The sequence below is a fragment of the Buceros rhinoceros genome, unplaced genomic scaffold (genome assembly GCF_000710305.1).
Source record: "Buceros rhinoceros silvestris isolate BGI_N320 unplaced genomic scaffold, ASM71030v1 scaffold45871, whole genome shotgun sequence".
Classification (NCBI taxonomy): domain Eukaryota; kingdom Metazoa; phylum Chordata; class Aves; order Bucerotiformes; family Bucerotidae; genus Buceros; species Buceros rhinoceros.
Window position 1 is genome coordinate 63 of NW_010395636.1, and position 22354 is coordinate 22416.

At 39.3% G+C, this 22354-nt stretch overlaps 2 protein-coding genes across 2 annotated transcripts; one reads left to right on the forward strand and one right to left on the reverse strand.

Moving 5' to 3' along the window:
* Positions 1–373: 373 nt before the first annotated feature.
* On the forward strand, positions 374–16977 carry CCNC (cyclin C). The gene is made up of 11 exons (XM_010145600.1): positions 374–496; positions 4196–4280; positions 4530–4599; positions 6054–6105; positions 8924–8979; positions 10223–10258; positions 12176–12267; positions 12995–13062; positions 13318–13397; positions 14915–15033; positions 15691–16977. The coding sequence occupies exons 3-11, from the start codon at positions 4561–4563 to the stop codon at positions 15743–15745; spliced, it is 597 nt and encodes a 198-aa protein (XP_010143902.1). The 5' UTR covers positions 374–496; positions 4196–4280; positions 4530–4560; the 3' UTR covers positions 15746–16977.
* Positions 16978–20481: 3504 nt separating this feature from the next.
* Positions 20482–22341, reverse strand: TSTD3 (thiosulfate sulfurtransferase (rhodanese)-like domain containing 3; the record flags this gene model as incomplete). The annotated part of the gene is made up of 3 exons (XM_010145601.1): positions 20482–20545; positions 21819–21978; positions 22206–22341. Coding segments are annotated over 3 exons (360 nt in total), but the record flags the coding sequence as incomplete, so codon positions are not given.
* Between the last annotated feature and the right edge of the window lie 13 nt (positions 22342–22354).

The window sequence follows — 22354 nt, forward strand, 5'->3', positions numbered from 1 at the left end:
GCGGGCAGCTGCCGTCCCCGGGGTGTGATGTGGTTGTCCCCAGCGGTAGGACAGCCGGGGCTGAGCTGCCTTAAAACTGCTCGTGCTGAGCACGTCGAGGTGTATGTGCATGGGTGCCCGTGATGTGCTAACTAACGTAAACCTTGCTGGTGCCTAAGAGCCGCGCAGCCACTTCGCTGTCGGTAAAGGCTCATCTTGGCCGCTGCTAGTTAGTGTTTGTTCATTTGTCTGACTTTGAAAACCCTCATGAAGATTTGCGCGAGAAGATCGTATGTGGTTTGGTTAAAGGTCACTAGCCCTCTGGCTTCCACCTGCAACCTGTGCAGGAGTCACTCAACAGAGTGAGTGAGTTGACAAAGAGTTGCTGAAATAATTTTCCCTTCCTTTAGTTTACAATGGATTTTGGATAAACAAGATCTGTTGAAGGAACGCCAGAAAGACTTGAAATTTCTGACTGAAGAAGAATATTGGAAACTACAGATATTTTTTACTAATGGTAAAACTTTTATTTTTATTTCTGCTGTAAAATCTGCACGGTATCTGCCATGTCTAAGTGCAAGTGTGAATTGCTTAGAGGGTGTAATGTTTTCATTGTGATATTACATATCCTTTCACAACTCGTTTGAACAAAGACCTGGAATATCTACAACGCTGTCATTCGTGAGTTGTATTAACACAATTTTTAGGAGAACTTACAGGCAAATTAGCTGCATATATAACGTTTTAACCTGTGATGGAACAAAGCATAGTACATTTTCTGATTTTCAAGAAGTTCTTACCAAAATCCTAAAAGGAGAAGAAGCAAGCGGAAAATGCTAAGCTAGCATATTAAAGGCTCAGTGTCAAACATTAGTACGCAAAGTGGGGGGTTTTGGTGGGCTCTTAGGCTGTGGTAAGTATTTTAGCTGATTTGTGCAGTCCTATTAAACAGCAAAGCTCGGAAATTCGTTAACTGTCTTCAGTTACATTCTTCGAAACCTGCACCACACACTATGTCTTAATTTGTGACTGATTCCTCAGCACGCCGTGTTGAGGAATTGTCTACGTGTTTCTGAGAGCTGTTGGCGGGCAGCCTGTTCTCCCAAAGCGTTTGGGGCTCATCTGTGAAGTTATCTAAGACTTACTTGATCCTGCAAAGCATTTGACCCTATGAATGGCAGCAGTGGAGCATGTTGCATTATGCAGGCACTTAAACTCTTTTCTGTGCAGTTGTTCAGCATTTAAAAAAATCTCTTTAAGCAAAGGCTATTGCTAAGTAGTAATTTTTTTGCAGACAGCTCTTGAAATAGTTTTTACAGCAGTCCGTTTAAGTACAGAATGCTTATTTTTTCAGCTGTCTGGCCAGACTAGAGACAGAGAAGTTAAGTGACTTTCCCAAGGCCACTGGAAGATCTTACATCAGTGCTGGAATGGTATCTGTGAAAGATACTTACGCCAGCTTCCCTCTTAGATTAGCTATTTTTGTAACAATTGCGTGTGCTGCAAGTCTGATTGCTGTGGATACGCCTGTGTTATCGCTCATACGGCACCAGAGAGTCAAGCTAGCAAGGATTTACCTATTCGATCAACTCCTGAAATTCCTTGAGGTTAAAATAAAGTGTCATAGCTTCATAATGCAAAAAGAGAAAAAAGGGTACTGATAGTTCTAAAACTGTATTTCTATGCTAATTTTCACTAGTACTAATTTGGATTATGAGATATGTTTTTTTAAACGTTTCACTTCAGTATTTTTCTTGAGTAAACCAAGATTTGCAAAGTAGACAAGGTGGTTTCAGATTGTGGTTCTCCTTTTCCTAGGCGCCCCGTGCCTCCCCAGGGGGTACAGTCTGTGACTTGCAGCAGCTGGAAAACAGCTCTGCCAGCATCTCCCTTGTGTGCATACGAACATGGCCTACCCTGGAGGAGAGAGTGGTGCTGGGCTTACACTCCTGCAGCAAAGAGGGGATTTTCATGGGGAGGGCAGTCAAGGTCTGCTGTGTGCTGGTGGGAGCTCAGGCAGAGCTTGCTGTGTTCAAACCCTTGACATGGGTTGTATCATCGCCTGCCTATGAAGAGGGACCTTGCTTTGGCTTTATAAAGCCTTCCCTTCTTCTCTCACACCTTCTGCGTTTGCCTGGGTAGGGATATCAGTCTTGGACATGGCTTGTCACATTCATCGTGTGTCTGACTAGGAGATGGTTATTCCTTTTTTTTTTTTTTTTAAATCAACAAAAAAATTACCTGGAGAGAGACAGTTTCCTGCTGCCTTCTCATGGAAAACCAAGTGCAATGATTGTACTGCCTTGTGCAACTACTCAGAATGTTAATACTATAGAGGAGGAAAACTATCATCTTCTGAAATAATTTCAAAAAGGAATTTATGTTGATTTCTCTCTTGGATCACCAAGTCTTAATAAGAGTTTTTGGTTGAAAAGCACTTTAATTGATTTCCCTTCTGGTTTAGGGCAGAAGCTGTAATGTTTGCTTTGTTTGTTTACAGGCTACTCAAGATATTCGGGTTTAAAACAATTTAAAAAACCCCAAATCTCTAAAACCACTTATTTTGTAAACATAAGGGAATAAATAATCCAATAGTTTATTTTAAAATATTAAAAAAATTAATTACATGCATTGGACTTTTTCCCAGCTTACACAAGCTTCCATTTCATTAAGTCTCTCTAGGCTCTTGTCCATTTTTTTCCCTAAACCAGGCTTGATTTTTCTCTGACAGCAGATGGCCTAACCGTTCCTCAAAATCCCAGGGGAACGAGAAACATATTTGGAGAATTCTGTTTAGCTTAATGTTTTGAGTTTTTCTGATGCCCTAGTAGCAGGACAGCTTTGTAGCCCCATGGTCAAATCAAAGGGAAGAATCTTTTCAAACCTTCGAAGATACGCTGATAAATATTGTAGTATTTGTCGAGACATTGCATACCAGGCTTACCCTCCTTTCTGGCAGCATTGCTGTCATTGGCACGCTAGTCTTAATTTGGCATTCTTCTCTTCAGGAAAAGAATGATATGACACGGATGGGGACTTAATGTTGCGTTGGGTCATCATAGCGCGTGACAAATTAGGTAGCTTTTCCTGTGGGGAAAAAAGAGTAGGGAATTGTCAGTGCTGTTCAGTGTGTTTTTCTCCTTTTCTCCTACGCTCAGCCCTTTTCTAGACAACAGTGTCCTTGATACTTGTGAGTTTTAAAATGTTGTTCATTAAAAGTGGGAGTGGGGTATACCCTGACTACTACCAAGGGATAAGAGCATGAGGAAAAAAGCCTGGACTAGTGTGCTTAAGTAGAGACTAAGAATTTAGTGATGACTGATAACAGAATTGTTTGCTTTTCCCATTAGTGGTTGCTGTCTTTATCTTGCTGTACATGTTTTAAATAAGTACTTAAGCATATTTGTTTTGGAAATTTCTGGTGAGGGAGGAAGAAAAGAAGAGGGAGTCTTAACAGAGCCGAGCCTTGCTCAGAATAATGTCTGCGAAGAAGTATGGGAAAAATAACAAGTAACAACCTCGTGTTTCACTGTGCTATTCTCTATATCCAACCCCTGCTCTTAATCCCAGCTTCATGCATCTGATTTGCTTGGCACCTTTCCTTTGCCTGGGAGGCCAAACAAGAGCTACCTGCACAGATGACACCAGGGTTGTTTCTTGGCCAACTGGCAGAGGACCGCCGTGATGGAGCAGCTGACTGCATCCTCTGGTCTCCCACACCCTCTCCCTAGACTAAATATGTCATTTTCTTAACACCTGCTGCCTCTGCCAAATTTAATGACCATGTTTATGTTGGCAGCTTCAGTTCTTTGAAAAAACCCATCCATTTTGCATGGCACTGAAAAGCCATAGACTTAGATTTTAAAGTGTTTTGATTTGTTTTGCTCTAAAATGGAATACCCAAGCTTTACTCTTCTGAGGTTTGTGTTACCATCTTTGTTAAGGTCATATTCACTTTGGTCACAACGAAGTCAAGTTACCTTTCCGTTTTTGAAGGTGTTCACAAGCCTCAGGGCGCACTGCTGCTTCTTCACCTGCAGGTCTGTAGGTTTACAGCAACCTGTTGTCTTGTCAGAACAACGTACCTGGACTGAGGGAGAAGGCTGTGCAGCTGCTCCTTAGGATCCCCTAAGCACTAGTCATATTTTGAGATCCTTTGCTATTTGGTAAATTGTTATAAAACTCAACTCAAGTTTTTGTTCATTTTTTTTTTAAGTTATCCAGGCTTTAGGTGAACATCTTAAATTAAGACAACAAGTTATTGCCACTGCTACAGTCTACTTCAAGAGATTCTATGCCAGGTAGGACTGTTTACTATGATGGTACAAGAATAAAACATTTGCCAGGCACAGTTTGGTATTGGTAGCCCTTTTAAAATGCCGTTCTGTATTAAAAACAGTGCCACTTTTGTTTTCTGGATGGTGTAAAGCTTTTATGCTAATAAAGTTAACTTAAGCTTTGCTTTTTCAAAAGGAAGTGTGGTGCTCTTAATAGATTAATCGTTCTACGTGTATGAAACAACATATTATAATTTTGTTATAACATTTCAGATATTCCCTAAAAAGTATAGATCCAGTATTAATGGCTCCTACGTGTGTGTTTTTGGCATCCAAAGTAGAGGTATGAAGTATTACAATTTTTTAATGTAAAATTATGTGATGTATAAGAGAGAGAAAACGTTTAGGACTTTTAATTTTTTTGTCATTCTTCATGCTTTGGGGTTGAAACCTTCTCTTTTTTGTATAGATTTCTGTAGCATTTAAGAAAAGGAGACGGAGAAGGCCTTCGAACATGTTATTTAGATCTTTCACAGTTTTGCCTGAGTTACTAACCCTGAAAGGCCTCTGAAAATTGGAAAGAGTATTTTAAAAGGCTGTTTCACTGTGATACAGTGTTTACATATTTACATACACTATACCTTAAATTGTGCAGCGTCTCCTTTCTGCTGTGTTTTTCCTTATTTATGTTTACTCAAACTTTAAAACATAATTTGATATTTTTTCCCCCTAATTATCCTTTTCCCTTTCCTATAGTGAGGGATCCTCAGAGTTTACCACACTTTCATGACTTGAATTAAAAGTATGTTGTAGCTCATACGTTGTCTTTGAGAAATTATCATCAGGACCTGACCCATTAGGGATGGGGTGAGAAGGCTCCACGCCTCCGCCGTTAGAAGTCCACTGTGGACGTGGCCAAGAGTCAGCATTGTCTGGGTGCTGCTCTTAGTCCTCTGTAATGCAAGTTCTTCAGCTGTTTGAGAAGTGTCTGTGCAACAGAAAAGATAAAATTGGCCAGTCTGTGATATGTCAGCATTAATGAATTTTACAGGGGGAACTCAAAATACCTAGTGGATGGTACAAGTAACTAAACCAGTGTCTACCTGTGATACTGTTGTCTGAACAAATACTGTGATACCTTTCAGTGTTTGGAAGAGATGAAGGAAAGGATAAAGACATGGAGTATTGGAGAGAGTATTTTTCATCAGCCTGTTTATTAAGCCTTTAAGAAAGTACAGATATAGAGTGTATCTATACAGATGTACCTTATATTTCAGAACAAATACTGAAGTCCACGTGGCCTCTAGCGGGCAGCTATAGCAATAGTGATTCAGCTATGCACTTCTCTGAAAGAACACAGTATGCAGAAAAATTTCAGCTTACTGGCTGTCTTGTTAGAGGAGCTGTAAGGCTTCATGGAAATGTAATAAAAAGGTAGTTAATGACAGGTTTCTAAAGGCAATTTTCTCTCCTAAGTGGGTTAAGGAAAACCAACATACCTTCTTGAAGCCCTCTTGTCTGTTTTCTATGTAGAGTGTTAGCCAACTGAGCTTTTGTGGCTTTTGTAAGTGTTTACTATTCCTCACAAAGTAACTAATCAATCAAAAAACTCTTTACCTAAGAGTTTACCCTGTTCACCTTAAAGAAAAAAAAAAAAGGAAAGAAAAAGGGGTGGGGGGAAAAAACAAGAGTTACTGTATAAAGAAGCCCAGTTTAGTAAGAAGCTGTTAGTTTGATAGCAGTATGAGTGTATGGTATTTCAGGTGGTTCACGTCATTTACCATTCTTTTTCTTCAGGAATTTGGTGTTGTTTCAAATACAAGGTTGATTTCTGCTGCTACTTCTGTATGTAAGTATTGGTGATTTTCATTAAACTTAGTTAGGTATCTCTAGGGAGGCTAGACATTTTCTTTGTGGGTTTTTTTGTTGTTGTTTGCTTCTTTTTAAAAGGTAGCTTTTTTTCAAATCATGGGGGCACTTTTGTGTTGACTGCTAGGAGCCAGTTAAAGCCATTTAGAATAAATAACTTATGTTTCTAAATACAGAAACAGAAGAGTCCTTTCTGTATTAGTTTTGGTTGATTCTGATTGGAGCTTATGCCAAGCATAAATTAAAAAAAAAAAGTAATAAAATTAAACTAGAGATTTATAAACAGTCTCAAGTAGTAAATTGAATTCTGAACTCCTCAAAGATAGAATTGGAAACTTAGGACTTTATTTGTCTGTTTTGTAAAAGGCATGGCTCCTTGAAGCTACCTGTTTCCAGAATTTTTGATGGGCTGTATACCTTCTAATTTTAAAATTAGTCTTTTCACATATTTCGTATTTCTAAAAGTGCATTTTATAACCTATATATTGTTCACAAATAAATGCAATAAAATCACACTGTAGTTACTTAATTCTCTATCTTTCCCGCTTGCCTTATATTTCTCAGTTCCTGTAACTTGCATCTCCTCCATCAAGTTCTTAAAATGATGGCTTCCTTAACTGAGTGCTATAATTTGACTCAGAAGGTCCAGCTGCTCTCAGTAGGCAATTCCTGTCTGTGCTCTTCAAAATGTAGGTCAGCGCTTTCAAAATCCCTCTTAGCTGTTGAGGGGACAGGTGACTGGCTGCATCTGTAGCTTCCACATGCAGTAAGTATATCAGTCCATGGGGTTCGCCGTATGACAGTTTCACCACTAGGAACTGAAACGCGTCTTCAGTGCCAGCATGACCAAGAGGGGTACTGAATTTAGCAATCAGAGTTGCTACGAGTTGCTATTTTTGCATTAGTAGCATCTCCAAGCTATGTGGCAGTTGTAATGCATCAGTGAGAAAATTTGAGGGGTTTTGGTAAATACACACTGTAGCTGATTTTACTTGGACTTTAGTCCTGGGACATGCTGTTTCTGAAAATCCCGTCTCAGAATCCTGCAGATTTTCCGCACAGTTCTTCCTTCAGACCTAGAAGCTCTGCCTGCCCTGGTCAGTACTCTGCATTTCACAGAAGTGGGAACAAAAAGCAACAGGCTTTCTCCTAATGTTAATGTCTTTTATTCTACCTGGTCTTCCTCTACTAGAGTGCTTCAGAAGCATACAACAATTTTTTTTGGAGGTCTTCATATGAAAGTCAAAAAGAAAAGATGAGGAAGACAAGTAAAAGAGAACCAACAAAAGGGGTGGTTAGTGTAATAGCGGTTGCTTGAAAATGTTTGTTTGCTTTTACTTCAGTAGAAACGTGAAGTTAGTAACACATGCTTCCTCTGTAAGAAAGATTATCTCAGACTGGTTTCTGGCAACCTCTTCGAAAGCTTTTTGCTCAGTTTCTACAGCTCATTAAAAGGACAGCTCCATATGGTTGTGTCTGCAGCCTGCTTTGTAGGAGAAATGTTTTGTTTCCATATCTTCCTTCTCAAAGTGGTTTATTTTTGCATGCATCTTGAGAAACCTGGTTTATTAATTCTTCTCTTTCTCAAAATAATACAAATTTCCAACCAGTAGCCTAGTATTACTGTCCTACAGCTAATTGTGTAGCAAAGTCCACCATAGGTCTGAATGTCCTTAGTCCAGAGGACTGACAGTATCTTTTCATCAAAGTGAATGACGTACTGATTTTCTGGAGGTAGTATCAGTTCATACTGTGCTGTCTGTGATTAATACAAGGAATATTGTCTACTTGCAGGATGTTAAATGTTACCTGTTTTCTATGGAGGACAGGGGCTTAAAATAGATTTTTTGAATGTTTCAGTTGTACAAATCTTGAATCTGCATCCTCGGGTGTGCTTGAGTTTTCCTTTGCCCAGCGTTCTGATGTGAGATCACTCTTTCTTTGCAACTTAACGTAAATCTTAAATCTTAATTTGTACCTATTCTCCTTGTAAAATGCACATGAAAATTGGGTACCTAAATCTGGGATTATCATAAGCTAGAAAACTGGGGGTGTATTTGAATATTCTTTTGGAGGCAACTGTCTTACATCATGTGTCTAAGTAGTTGCTTAAGTGTCTCTTAAGGAGAGAAACACCCTTGAAATGTCTCATAATCCAGTGCCTAGGACATTGATCTGCTCTGTGGTGAATTGACTTCTTGCTTTGAATTTGAGCTTGTTTCTCACATACCTTTGCATTGTGGACATACAAGATCTGAGCTCCCTCACCCTGACCCTCAGCCTCGCTTTTCTAAGACTGCAGTCTCAGGAAAGATGTGGTCTTAGAGAAGATGAAGTTGTAGAAGAGTGATGTGGTTTAAAATCATGCATGTTGAAGGATCAACATGCAACTATGTGAAAAATCCCACATGAGAATTCCATTTGGATTCAGTGTTGGAACCGAGATCCTGAAGAGATGTCCAGGTTTGGAGTGACATCAGTAGGTGGATAGCTCTGCGAATGATAACCTGTGTAAAGTTAGGTGCCTGTAAGCTAGCTGGTGTTTAAAACTAGAAGATTTCATAGTCCCCAGAGCAGCAGACAAGTGTCTGGCTGCGTACCTGTGCAAACCTGGGTTTCAGGTGTATTTCCCTTTCAGGTTCTTAAATCTTAGAACGTAACTTTTCTCTTTCAAATACAGACCTTTTGTGCTGCAAACAGTTGTGCTGCCAAGTGGATTTGAAGGCTTAATAGAAGGGGAACGACTCAAAAGTCTTTATTGCATCACTTTTAACGTACTGATTTCTCTTTCCTGTAAGTGAAAACTAGGTTTTCGTATGCCTTTCCGAAGGAGTTTCCTTATAGGATGAACCATGTAAGTACGCTGTTTGAAATACAACTTGATCAAATAAATTAAAAGACAAATAATTGTTGGCAGGAAATCCTGTCTTTTAAATTCTAAGAAAGAAATGTTCTCATACTGAAGTGTCAGGTTGCTCATAATTAGTTTTAGTTAGATTATTGGGAAAGTTACTTTTAAAAGTAATAAATCTTATGTAACCTCCTTTCCTTACATTGTTGACAGTAATGCTGTAAAGAGAAGTGATGTGCTTGGGTGACTGAAACAGTAGGCTTTGGTACAATGATAAAAGAGATCTAGATTTTTTTTTTAACGTTCTTGTTTACAAATACATTGCTCCAGGGAAGGTAAATAGCCCTTGCACCTGGGATGCTTCCAAGCTTGCACACAGGAGCAGTTGGCTTACAGAAAGCAGTATTATTTTTGCCTGTAAAATGTGATGGCTTTTGAAAAGTAGTTTGTATTTATTATTTAAAATTTAGATTTACTGGTGGTTTTCAAGGCTTTCGCAGTTGAAATGCTGAGGAATTTTGTATTTTTTTCTTTAAACCAGTTTTGACCTGTAATATTGCTGTAATATTTTGAACGTTAAACAGATTATTTTTAGATCAACTGTGACAAACAGTATTTTTTTGTTTTGTTTGCTTTTCACCCGATCTAGAAAGCCTCATGATATATCTAAATATAAAATATCTAAGACCTTGCAATAAAATGGCACTCCCATTTTACAGATAAAGGCAAATGAAAGTATATTTCAGTATATTTACTGCTTTCCCATAGCCAAAGTCCAGTCTTTTCCTTGGTACCCCAGTGTGTCGCTGTCTAAATCTGAGAGCTGATTTAATTGCCGTGATTGGACAGATATTTCATATGAAATTAATTCTGGAAATGCTGTAAAAGGCCATGTGGTGCATTAGTGGGGTGGTGAAGAGGCTCTAATTCTACAAAAGGACTTCTCTGTAGCTGTTCAGGGTTTATACACAGCTGTTGCCAGATGTTGAAACAGATCAGACAAGTACTGCCAATGAAGTAGTCTTTCATAGTAAACTTGATCCAAAATGGTTAAATGCATTGTTGTTATGATGAGTTAAATTATAATGGTGGTAAGGCAGTGGCTAACAACAGTTTGATTTTTGTTTGGTTTTGGAAATACGTGTTAAGAATTCCTGCGCATTCATGATGTTAAATTGGATGCCAGTTAATTCTTTCTGCTGTGCGAAACCTGCTGCAATTTAACTGTGATTTTACTTCTTTGCAGATACTAGAATGTGAATTCTATCTCTTAGAATTAATGGTAGGTGGGGTTTATTCTTGTGGTTTGCTTTTTTTTATTTACTGTTGCCTCCTTTTACTGTTTACTTTTTACTGCTGAAGAATAATTTGAATTCTGTGCTATGAAATATGCATTATGCTGTCATTTTTTTTTCCCCACTCCAGTTTTAGAATGATGTCCATGCCGGTCTAATATTTACATTTTCGGCAGAATTTCATAGTTACTGTTCTGTCACCTAGCCTGAGTAAGGGCATCTCCACCTTCTTGTCTTGAAGCTTAACTTCTTGACAGGAAGAGGGCAGATTGTGGGAGTGGTGGGGACAGGAGGAGCGTGTATGGCTCTGCATCCTAGTGGTTAAAGCATTGTTGGGAAGGGTAAAGCATAAGCTCTGATTCCAGAATTGCTTCTGGTTTTAAAAGAAAGGTAACTGTACAAGCCCTGATGCAAAGACTAGGATAACAGTGTCTTTATTTCTCCAGATGAATGGCCAGTCAAGAGTGTCCCGGGGAGGTGGTGGAGTCCCCGTCCCTGGAGGTGTTTAAAAGCCGTGTAGATTTGTTGCTGAGGGACACGGTTTAGGGACCCTGGCAGTGCAGGGTGAATGGTTGGACTCTATGATCTTAAAGGTCTCTTCCAACCGGATGATTCTGTGATTCTGTAAAGAGTTGTATTCTTTCTGTGCCCTATTCTTGCCTGGAATAACCTGGAGCTATACGTATATGTTACAGCTTCAGCCTTACCAGGCTACCCCGAAACCTGGTAATTAGTGAAATCTTACAGGAAGAGAGATGGGAGTTTACTTTTGTGAGGAAGAAGCAGAATTCAGGGCCTCCCGTTGTCCCTCCCATAATGCTGTAACTATTAGTCTGTTGAATGAAAGGAGCTTGATGTGCCATTTTCTTTCAGGCACTTTCAAAGAAAGGAGCTGTACCTGCATTTTATAAGGGTTCCTACCTCACTGCTATGTTTTCCTCGGGCAGCTTTTGAAAGGATGCAGCCTGGGCTTCTCAGGGGGCTTAGGTGAAGCGGTGCCTAATTTGTGCGTATTGGTTGAACTTGTATGGATTAGGCACTGAGCTCGCTGTTCTACTGTAGGTCTGCTCAGGTGCAGAGGAAAGGAGAGGGAAGCCAGGGAGGAGCCTAGTGATCTAGGCAGCAGCGGAGAAAGGGTGTGTTTTGGGAACAGGACCCGGAGCAGGCTGGATCAGAGGTTTTGTTTGTTTGTAACAACCCCTTCTTAGATGCCCTATTTAGATTTAGTCCTTGATACCTCTGTTACAGGTGGCTGTAACTCTTTGAGTTTTGTATGCAGGAGCTTTATCACAAGTAACTGCATTTAGAAGAAGTTACATTTTGGGGATTAACTTATTTTCCCAGTACACTGTGCAATATATAGTATGTAATAACTGTGTCTCACTTCAGTATTCAGTACATGTAACTTAAGGTGGCTTTTCCCTACAGTATCCATACCGTTGGCTGCTTTCAGCTAGAGGGTTATTCCTTCTTGTTTCCACCAACCTGGGCCTGAAAAGAGGGGATTTGAGAACAGTGGATTTTTTTCTTTTCTTTCTCTTTTTCCAAACCAGTGTCAATTATTTTGGCATGCTTTCCATGTATGGTATTTAGTGACAGACTGTTTCCTGGCAATGTTTTTTATTTCCAATTGGGAATTATGGGTTTGTAAGCAAATGAGGTTTCAGTGTGCTGCAGATGTGGCTTTCTCTGTCTCTAAGGGGAAGGACATTGACAGACTGGCAACCATGCTATGTAATGGTATTCTAGAGAGAGCACTGCCCTCATTAGAGCTGCGTTAGGTGTCGGAATGCTACCTAAAAAAATAATCAGTAATTTACTTGTAAACTAAATGTTTTTAATGCGAACTGACAACACAATCTGCATTGCAATCTAACTTTCATCCTGTTGATGTTTTTCCCTAGGACTGCTGTTTGATAGTATATCATCCTTATAGACCTTTGCTCCAGTATGTGCAAGATATGGGCCAAGAAGACATGCTGCTACCTCTCGCATGGTAATGAGGACAGTGATTAACAGTAGTGCCTCCTTTCAGCAAGAAAGCAAGTCTTTAACAGTTATGCTTCGAGTTGTAGTTAAGCAAGAGGAGGCTCAGCCATATTTGAATACAAAGTGCCCTAGTTAACCTCTGCAGGTGTATGTCCCTGACTTAGCTTATTCTGTCTTTAACCCTGTAATGATTCTACTTCGCAGCAGTCTAATTTTTATTTTTTAGACTAGCTCTAATAATACATTTTTTTACACTATCGAATGGTGACCGTCAGTAGTAATCTTTCTCCGTCAACCTTGGCTTTCTGTTGTCTCTTGTCGTAGGAGGTAGAAGCAGCACATAGGGATTTTTAGCTGTGTTGGCAGAACTCTTATTCTTAAACTGTTTCTCAAGTACAGTAAGACAGTAAAAATACTACTTTTAGGCTTTCCCTTACTTAGTTGTGAAGCAGGGGGTAATTATGGTACATGTCAACACCCTCTGCAGAAAGACATTTACGGTACTATAATAGTGCTTCCAAAGAAACTTCTGCTGTGACTACAAAGAAAAAAATGAAAGGCTTTAAGAGATTTTTACAGGGGAAGAGATCTCTTCCCTTGCTGTTTTGCTCTGCAGCCTCACTGCTTCTACCATCTGGGAAAGTGACAAAATATTTATAAACTGACAGCAGTTTTTGAAGTCATACAGTCTAAAGGTCGAAAGGAATGATACTTACAAGTTCTTTTTTGCACAGGAGGATAGTGAATGACACGTATAGAACTGATCTTTGTCTGCTGTACCCTCCTTTCATGATAGCTCTAGGTAAGTAACGCAAGAAATGTCTCGTCATATTTAAATGGATGTATTTATGCACTGTCCCATCGACAGACTTTCCTTATAAGGTGCTTCTAGTTTGTGTTTCATACAGTACTGACAGCGTAGCCTTGCAACTTAAAAAGTCTTGAAGAAAAATCAGATAATCCTGAATTTTTTCTGTTGAACCGTATAGTGTTTATAAAAACCAGAATGTTTCTAGCTGTATCTTTGCTCAGTGTCTGTGTCATCTGATCTTTGCAGCTTGCCTCCATGTGGCCTGTGTTGTCCAGCAGAAGGATGCAAGGCAGTGGTTTGCTGAGCTGTCTGTTGATATGGAAAAGGTACTCTGTTTTAATGCCCACCACCTGTTACCATCTGACCAGAAATGGCAGTCAAGGTTATAAAACTATTGTCTGACATGTCTGCAGTACTGATCTGAACTTCATCCAGTGATTGTATGTCAAGTGATGTTGAAATTAGGTGGATCTCGTGGGAAGGAAGATGATGTCAGGTCATTCAAATATCACCCTGCTCTGAAAGTCAAGAGAGAACCATTGCATAATGACGAAGTGTTGCTGGTGTTTCCATTTTTCAGATGGAAATATAAAACCAGTGTCATTTGCATTTTTTGCCAGAAAAAGTATTCCCAGTTTTTCAACATTCAAGATTGTCAGCACGAGTTTGACTTCTGAATTCTAGTGCATGTGATTTTCTGATTTGCCTTTCAGCGAATGATTCGTGCCTACATACTGTTCTCATTTTCTCCTTATAAATGTATGTAGGAGAGTGGAGAGTAAAACATTCTTGACGCTTTCAGGATGACCAAGACCATGACTTCATTCAGTGTTAAGCAAGGGGACACCAAAATCATGCCACTGAGTTCCCTGCTATTGCAAATTCTGTCAAATAATCCCCTTCAAAGATTTATCAGGTTCCAAGGGGCAGTTGTTCTCATACTAGTGGTGTTCTTCATCTTCACTAGTTCTTTTACTTTTTAGGTTGACTTCTTTAACTTTTGTGTAGCTCCAGCAAGCAAGCCAACTAGTACTCATACTCCTCATCACACTGTTTCACTTTGCACGTATTTTTCAGTCTATTTTTTTTGAAATGGATTGTCTGGAATTGAATAGCATAGCATGGATGAGACGTACCATTGCCATCTGTGCCCTCGGTATTCCCCTTTATCCCATCGATGATATTCTGGCATTATATTTGTATTCCGGGATTCATCTTCAAATGTAAGGACAGTGTGGATGCTATGCTGCATCAAGAGCTCTGTGAATTACGCTGTCGTGTGTCAAAGCAGCGTGCTAATAAATTGGCAGCGGAGGAGAACCAACCTATATTTGACGGATAAGGTTACTTTAAGCTTGTTATTAAACATGGTTGAATGTTCATGTCTTGGTTCTTGTGCCAGTGATACAATCTAAGTTTGATTGTTTTACATTAACACCATGGACCTCTTACCCAACTATGACTGTTGTTTCAAGGATATATATTTGTTCTAGCACTTAATCAAAGTCCATGTGTTAAAGAAGAAAAAAAAAGAAGTCTACTTTCATTGTTCTCTAAATTAATAAAAAAACCAAGAACCAAATTATGAATCAAACGTTATCCACCTTTTATATAGAATATTGCCCCAAAAGTTTAGTAGGAAATTAATGTAGCTGAGATGCAGATTTAAATGCGCAGATTTAAAGACCAGATTAGATGTGAGACAGCTCTGTTTATAATATGAAAATCATGCTGCTTAATTTCAGTTCAGGGCATGTTTAATTAATCACACAGCTGAAGTGACTATGACAAAGATAAAATCACTATTATGTCTGACCTTAGGATCTCTTTTCTTTCTAATCAGATTTTAGAAATAATCAGGGTTATTCTGAAGCTGTATGAGCAGTGGAAGAACTTTGATGAGAGGAAAGAGATGGCTACTATTCTTAGTAAAATGCCTAAACCAAAACCACCTCCAAACAGGTACTGTACTTCCTTCGTACACCTTTCATATGGAAAAACTGGACTACCAGCTTAAGGAGGGGTAAATGTTTAATTTGAGGTATAGCGTTTGTTTTTACTGTGCAGACCTTTCTGTTACAAACAGCCAGCTAGTGAGAAGCAGAACCTTCGTTGTTTCATGGGGAGCATTAATGTGATTAGAATGTGATCAGTACAGCTTAGCAAATGTAAGGAACCGCATGTGATGCTCCATGGCTGGGCCAGATTCGTTGGAACTGGGCCTGCTTGATGTCGTATTTAATTACAGTGATTAAATATCACTGTCGGGAATCTGCACATGCAAATTCCTGTGCACAGGCTTATGTAATGTGAACTTTGAAATGTTAACTTCAGAAGTAGATTCAGCGTGCAGCTGCATGGGCATATAGTGAAATTAATATTTATGCAAGTAGCTATTTATGGAAGTTATTTATGCAAGCTGAGAATATATTAATAGTTTTTAATGAAACTGAGCAGAATATCTTAACCTCTGTGTACATTTTGAATTATTTTCTTTCAAAGGGTTTTTACTACTTTCAGAATACTGTATTTTTTATTAAAAAAAAGACAAAAAATGTAATACCATGCTTCTTTTTGAACATGTGTTGTTCTTTGTTTGTTTGTTTTTCTTCCAAACAGTGAAGGAGAGCAGGGTCCAAATGGAAGCCAGAACTCTAGTTATAGCCAATCTTAAGACATTCCAAAGAACTTCTTTATGGACCACTTTGACTCAAGACGTCCTGGGATCTTGCCTGTGTTCATGAAATGGACAGAAGGTTTTAGTAACATCTTTGACAAAGAACTTGAAGAATAAATAGCTTGTTTGTGTCAAGCGTTTTGAAAGCTTTTCCTCTAAAACTGCATCATTTTCTCTGACGCTGGAGCAAACGTACTAAGATTTTTTCAGTGTAAGGAATCAAACATTAAACCAAGCTGCAAAAGATTAACACTATCCACTCAAAACAAATTGTTCATTATTGGGTTTGGTTGCTTTGAGAAAATTGTAACTTTGCCATTGAAGTGAACTATTTTTAAAGCGACAGTAACCTGAAGCCTACGTGTAACTGTATCGACGACTTGTGTTGTCTTCATTTTGTTTGTGACTGAAGGAAGATAGTGCACTGTGTGTTAAATCTGTTCATTACCTTGAGTTGATTTTTAAAAAAATAAATATGGATTCTGTAACAAGTAACACAGCAATCCTTCAGAAACAAAGCCTAGAAGAGCTGCCAAGAATATTGTTAGTTTTGATGAAAGCTGCAGGAAGGAAATTCGGTTCCTTTTTCTGGATTACAAAGATGCTGTTTTACTCAGCAGATGTACTTGGATGTTTTTGCTATGAGGAGTTTGTAACCCAGCTTACCAGAGAAGTGCAATATGTATAGTGATTCTGCAGTTTTCTTAAACATTTCAAGTGTTAGGAATTAAAAAAACCCCAACATGCTATGATTTTCTTTTTTTGCAAGTAAACGTACTGTATAATACAATTGGAATATTTCTCAGTCGAGTACAAAATCTGGATACGATTGCTAACTTTTATGGTGGATTTTTTTTGTGCAAAAGATATACACTGTTAGTCTGCCTTCACTGTTAGTGTGAATTTGTGTGGTTCATTAGAGTTTATTTAAGAGAATCAAGCTTTTGGTGAGCTTCGTACTGGCTAATTTTAATTGTGATGTTAGGAGCAACTCTTTAGAATAACTGAAATGGGATTCCTTGGTTAACTATGTGCTGGAGAAAATGAGATTCCTTCAAACAGAAGGCCATATCCTGTGTTCCTCACTCAGGCAGATATCCCACTGAAGTCAGGAATTGGCCTAAATCAAATTTCTTGATTGTTAGATAATTTTGTTTCTACTTAAGTTCTGTACAACTTCATTTTAAATGATAATGCCAACTTGCCCAAGTATAAAAATTGAAAAATAAAGTGCATTAACATTGTTCTCCTTTTTGTTTTTTTTTCCCCCTAAAGCAACACATTTCACTGGTCTGAAATACTGGATGGAAATTTTTGAAATTTCCTTGCTCTGTGATGCATCTTAGTTCAAAAAACTGGCCCCTTAAAAGCCTGTTTTTGCAAATACCTGTCTGTGCAATTGGCTGGTCATTCAGTGAAATACAACTGAAGTGTGTTTGCAGGTAGCCCATTAGGCTACTAGCATATATTTCTGTTCAGGTTATTTTCGTAAAACACTAGGTAAACAAGCCCAAACCACTTTGATGAGATAGAAAAATATATACACTTTGATCTTTGCTACTTTAGTTGCCATTAAATCCATACCTTTTATAGACACTTGATTGATGAAGTGGAATTTGGCTATTTGCCTTCCTTTCTTGAAGTCTAAAATGTGCTGTTTGTAATGGAGACTTGGGGAGTAGAAATAAGTCAATGAATGGAACTTGATGACTGCTGTGTGGAGTTCTTAAACAGGAGCTGTTCTTTAGGTAAACATCAGTGTTCTATATACCACCACATAACCTGCTACTGTTTTGAAATTAGGGATTTCACACTGTTAATAAAGAATTCTGGCTGGAGCGAATAAAAGTTTTCTTGCTGCTGAAGAGCCTTTGCAGACTTGATGTCACACCTAAATTACCTACGTGACCTCAGCCTCAGAGCCAAACTATCAGGCACTTCTTGATGGTAAGCAGAAGTATCCTAACCCATTTCTCTACTGGGGAGGTGAGGATAGTTTTGCCAGCTCGGATTCTAGTGTAAACAGTGAAAGGCAATAAAATGCAGTCAAAGGAACTGAATTCAGTGATGATAGTTATAAAAAGGAAGATGTGAAATGGAACCTAATGTGAATTCAACAGTTTTGCTGCTGGACAGATAGAAAAAAAAAAAAGATCACCTTTACTGTGCTTTATCTCGAAGGAGAGAAAGATATCTCATTAAAAGAGCAGTAGCTGAAAGTCGTCACAGATTGTATCGTGACAAAGCAAAGCACAGGCCATCTGTGCCAAAAAGACTTACGGAAAAATCTAAAAGGAAGCAAAATGACCTGAATCAGACAAGTTATTTAACTCAAAAAGGTATCCTTTGTAAAGAAAGTTATATCCACATAAGAAAGACACGGAAGACAATGCAGAAAGCTTGTCAACTTTGACAAGCTACAAATAGTTTGAGAAAAAACTTGCAAACAAGCTACCAAGACCAATGAAGACAATTAAAATAAAAAGGGGTATACAGTGGCTTTCCTATTAAAAACCAACCAAACAAAAACAAACCACAACTTTTCAGCTCAGAAAAGATAGCAGAGATCTAGAAAAATCATGAGCAGTGTGAAGACTGACAAGAAGCAGGAGCATCCCATGAAAACAATGTGTGGCAAGTTGAGAAGCAACAAAGGGTAAGACTTCTCACACCGTGGTGCTAAACCCAGCGCAGCCTGCTGTGACTGCTGGGAGCTCGTGCTGAAAATCTGCAAATACCCAGACAGAGCAGGACATGCAAAGCCTGAAGAAGTATCAAAGCACTCTGAGCTGTAAATGAGAATAATCTGGGGATGGTATCACTACATAATTATCCTGTTTTATGCTCTTCCTCAGATGTTTATTACCGGTTGCTGCCAGTTAGAAAATAAAGGGCTAGGCAGGTCTTGGCGTGACGCAATGTAACTGTTCGTCGCTCATTTTTTGTGGCTGTGTGGTTTTGGATGTTCCCAGCTTTAATGTTGCTACAAAAGGAAGCATTGGCCACTTACCACTAAATTGTGACTATATTTAGTTAATTAGATGTCCTTGCTTTGTTCATCTGGATCCTGAAGTTTGGTGGCTTGGTCTGTACAGGTAGGCATGATTAATTACCTATTATTAAATATTACCAGTGTGTCTGAAATCTATGCAATCTGACCTTAGTCATCTAGATCAAAGGCATCATTAGTCCCTGGCTTGGCACAACGCAGCCAACAGCGGGCGTCAGTTGCCCCTTTGACTGTGCCCACAGCACTGTGAAACCGACAGTCTAGGTCATGGTAAACAGGCAAAATTTACCCATCATGGGATTTGGCTACATTGAACAAAGCTGTTGGCATCTGCTACTCCTCCTGACCCAGTCTGAAAAAAGACCTTTCAAAAGTAAGATAGTGAGAACTGCAGAGTAATTGACCACTCAAGCTAACACTCATACTCATCCTGGCATTTTAATTTCACACCTTACTCCCGTTAATTCACCAAACTAAACCACTACTTCGGAAATTAGTCTAAATTCTGGTTCTGAAGTTGTTTGGGTTTTTTTATGGGCTGGATATAAAGAATAGCAAGAAGACTGCTAAAAAGTCAGTGATACTTTGAAGAAAAATGCACTGATTACTTGCTATTATGGCAGTTACAGTGCAGGGTCTCTTAATTATGAGCAAAGATAATTAGAACATCAGAGAAATTTCTGCAAGATACGCTGTCAGGTGGCACAGCTAACACAGCTGGCTGTGCCAGTCTCAGTTCTCTAGAAACAAATGACTGCAGAGTCTGCAGGACTTACTAGAATTTTATTTCTAACAAGATGAGTTATTTTTTCTTCTCAGTTCTCTAAACTTGAGAGTGTATCCTCTTTAGGTCCACTTCTCGCCTTGCAGACTGCACTGTCAGAAGAGAAGAGCTGATCAGAGCAGAACCGGAAATGTTAATTCCATTTTCTACAAGTCCTGTGTGCTAGAACTTAAAATTTTCTAGAGGCCAAAGCAATTCACCTTTCCTAGTTCCCTTGAAATGCTAATTGCATTAAAAACCAAATAAATTCTTAAAATTATGACTATGCAGATTTATAGGAGGGGATAGGACTTTAAACTTTTTGAAGTTTAAAGACATACAAATTAATGTACATAAAAGAAGGGAGTTTAGTAACTTGCTTGGACACCTCAACTTCTACAGCCTAAAATTATTACATCTCTATTTTCTGACCAGTCGAGAAGTTTTGGCCTTACAATCACTACTTGTACTCTTTGATAAACACAGCAACTATTTTAAAACTTGAGCTACACATGAAGTATAATAGATCTGTGCTTAAGGCAGTTACCCAATTCCATTAGAATATCTGCAGTTTAATTATTCTCAACAAACTACCAACACAGTTATTTGGGAAAGGGTAATTTTACTTGTCCTATCATCATTAGTTTAAATATCCATAAACTATATCATACAAAAATCTCAGTAAACATAATAAGCACTCAGGTTTTCTTCACATACTTTCACCAAAAAACATCGCTGAAGGTGAAGGCTGATCAAATTTACCATCCACTGTTCATGTTGTGGTCTTCAGATACAATGTAAACCAAGCAGATGATTTGCATGGCTATTTGAAGTGAATGTTCATTTACACAAGAAAAGAGGATTTGGCTGTATTCTGGAAGTGGAATGCGCATAGTTTGAAGGCTAAAATCTACAAACCATACTGAAGCCTTGATGGGACAATGGTTGGGGCAGTCATCCTCATTTTTTCTCTGGAGGTTCATGTTTTACCCAATCCTCAAAGCCACCAGCATATTGCTGAACTCTGAAAATATGCAGAAGATACAATGTTAAGAAGGACTCTTCTTGAAAAAGGTATCCAAGAGGACATGGCAAAAACCCCCAAGCCAACCCAACAGAAAAACCGGAGAAAAAACCCATACAGAAATCCTCTGCAATTAAAGACACTTGCACCTAGCTTCAATGAGCCAGATCGACATTCCTTGTTCTCTAACACTGCCTGCTGCCATGCAGTGTGTTCTGTAACTCTTTTCTTGCACGTGACACAATGCTGGAGGTCAAATATCAAGCAGCTGGATCAATGAAACAGTTTGCCACCTCTTTTTTTAAAAAGAGCAGACTCGCTGCAGTGGGATATTTACATGTTGTTCTGTCTAATACTTCAGATGTCATCAAATAAATGTAGCACACAAATCTTCACTTCCTTGCAGCCTACATGCTCTGTAGATCTGACATAAGCATGCGCAAAACTAAACTCTGGAAAGCAAAACCGCACCATGCAAAAAATAATGACTCCTTCAATTAGGCAGCATGAAAAGCAGCAGGTAAAGGAGGTTATTTTGCACTTCCTACAACCATGTATTTATAAAACGAGAATGTGGTTCCATACTTATGAGCAAACAATTTTAAAAATCCTATTTGCAGTCTTTGAGGCAGCGAGGCACTTTCTGGCATGGATGTAACAATTCTGCCAACCAAATGCTGCTTTTGCTTTCACTTTATCAATCTCACTATCTTCTTAGGTACTGCCTTCACTGCTTCACTCCTGGCAAACAATCCAGCACTTTACTGAAAGGGAAGGCGTACTCTGTCAACAGTGAACTGTACAGGCTGAACTGCAATTTAACAATGGGTGTGGTTTCATAAACTATCTAACGTAACTTGAGATAGTACTTCTACCGAAGGGAGCAGTTCTCCACCTTTCCGATCATCCTGTGTCTCCGGACTGATGCTTATAAAGCTGTATAAGGAAGCAATGTCTCAGTGACTGAGCCCTAAGAGGCAGAAGGAAGGACCCTTCAGTGCCAGCACGGTCTTGCAGCAGATTGCGTCACTTGCGGCACACGCACAGGGCAGTTGAGGGGCTGTTTCACAGGGCGATACACCTCACTTTGCTGGAACACCCAACGGCATCTTTCAGGTTCGTTGGAGACAAGAAGAGATGTCTAACTAAAACACCAGTTGTTATGTTCATATTCCACACTGAAATTTTTACCCTTGCCCACAAGCAGCTGTGTACGAGGTCTGCTTTGTTGGGGAGGCCTCATTAACCTCAACATTACACGCACGAGTCATACCTGCTGAAACCCAAGGACATGGCAAAACCAAGTGCTTGTTTACTTCTTGTTCCTGCCAAACAGGAGAAAACCACGGGGTCCGACTTGGATGGCATCTTTTGACTGTACCGCTCTTTGAACTCCACTGGGTCCATCTGCAGAGCTTCCACTAATTCACCCACTGGGAAACAGAAGGGAAAAAAAAAGTCATTTATTCTCCATCCTCAGACAGGCTCACATTGTAAGGTTTCTAATTTCTCTGGAGGAAGAGTTTAGCCTTGCAAGATACCAGCAGCTGTCTAGCACAGCTCCTCTTTGCTCAGTCACTGCCACTTCTCCATAGACTTGACCAAGCACAGCGGAACGAACACCCAACGTCTCCACGCCGCAGCTATTAACATAACTTACGCGGTATGTTGATGGACGCTGGGATTTTCCCAAACTTGTCGATCTCCCACCTCTCCCGCACGTCTATGTGCAGGACGTTGGTCCCCTTCAACTCTTTGAGCTCCTGGTACGAAAGGCTCGGTGCCCCGCCGGCGCAGAGGCTGCGGCTG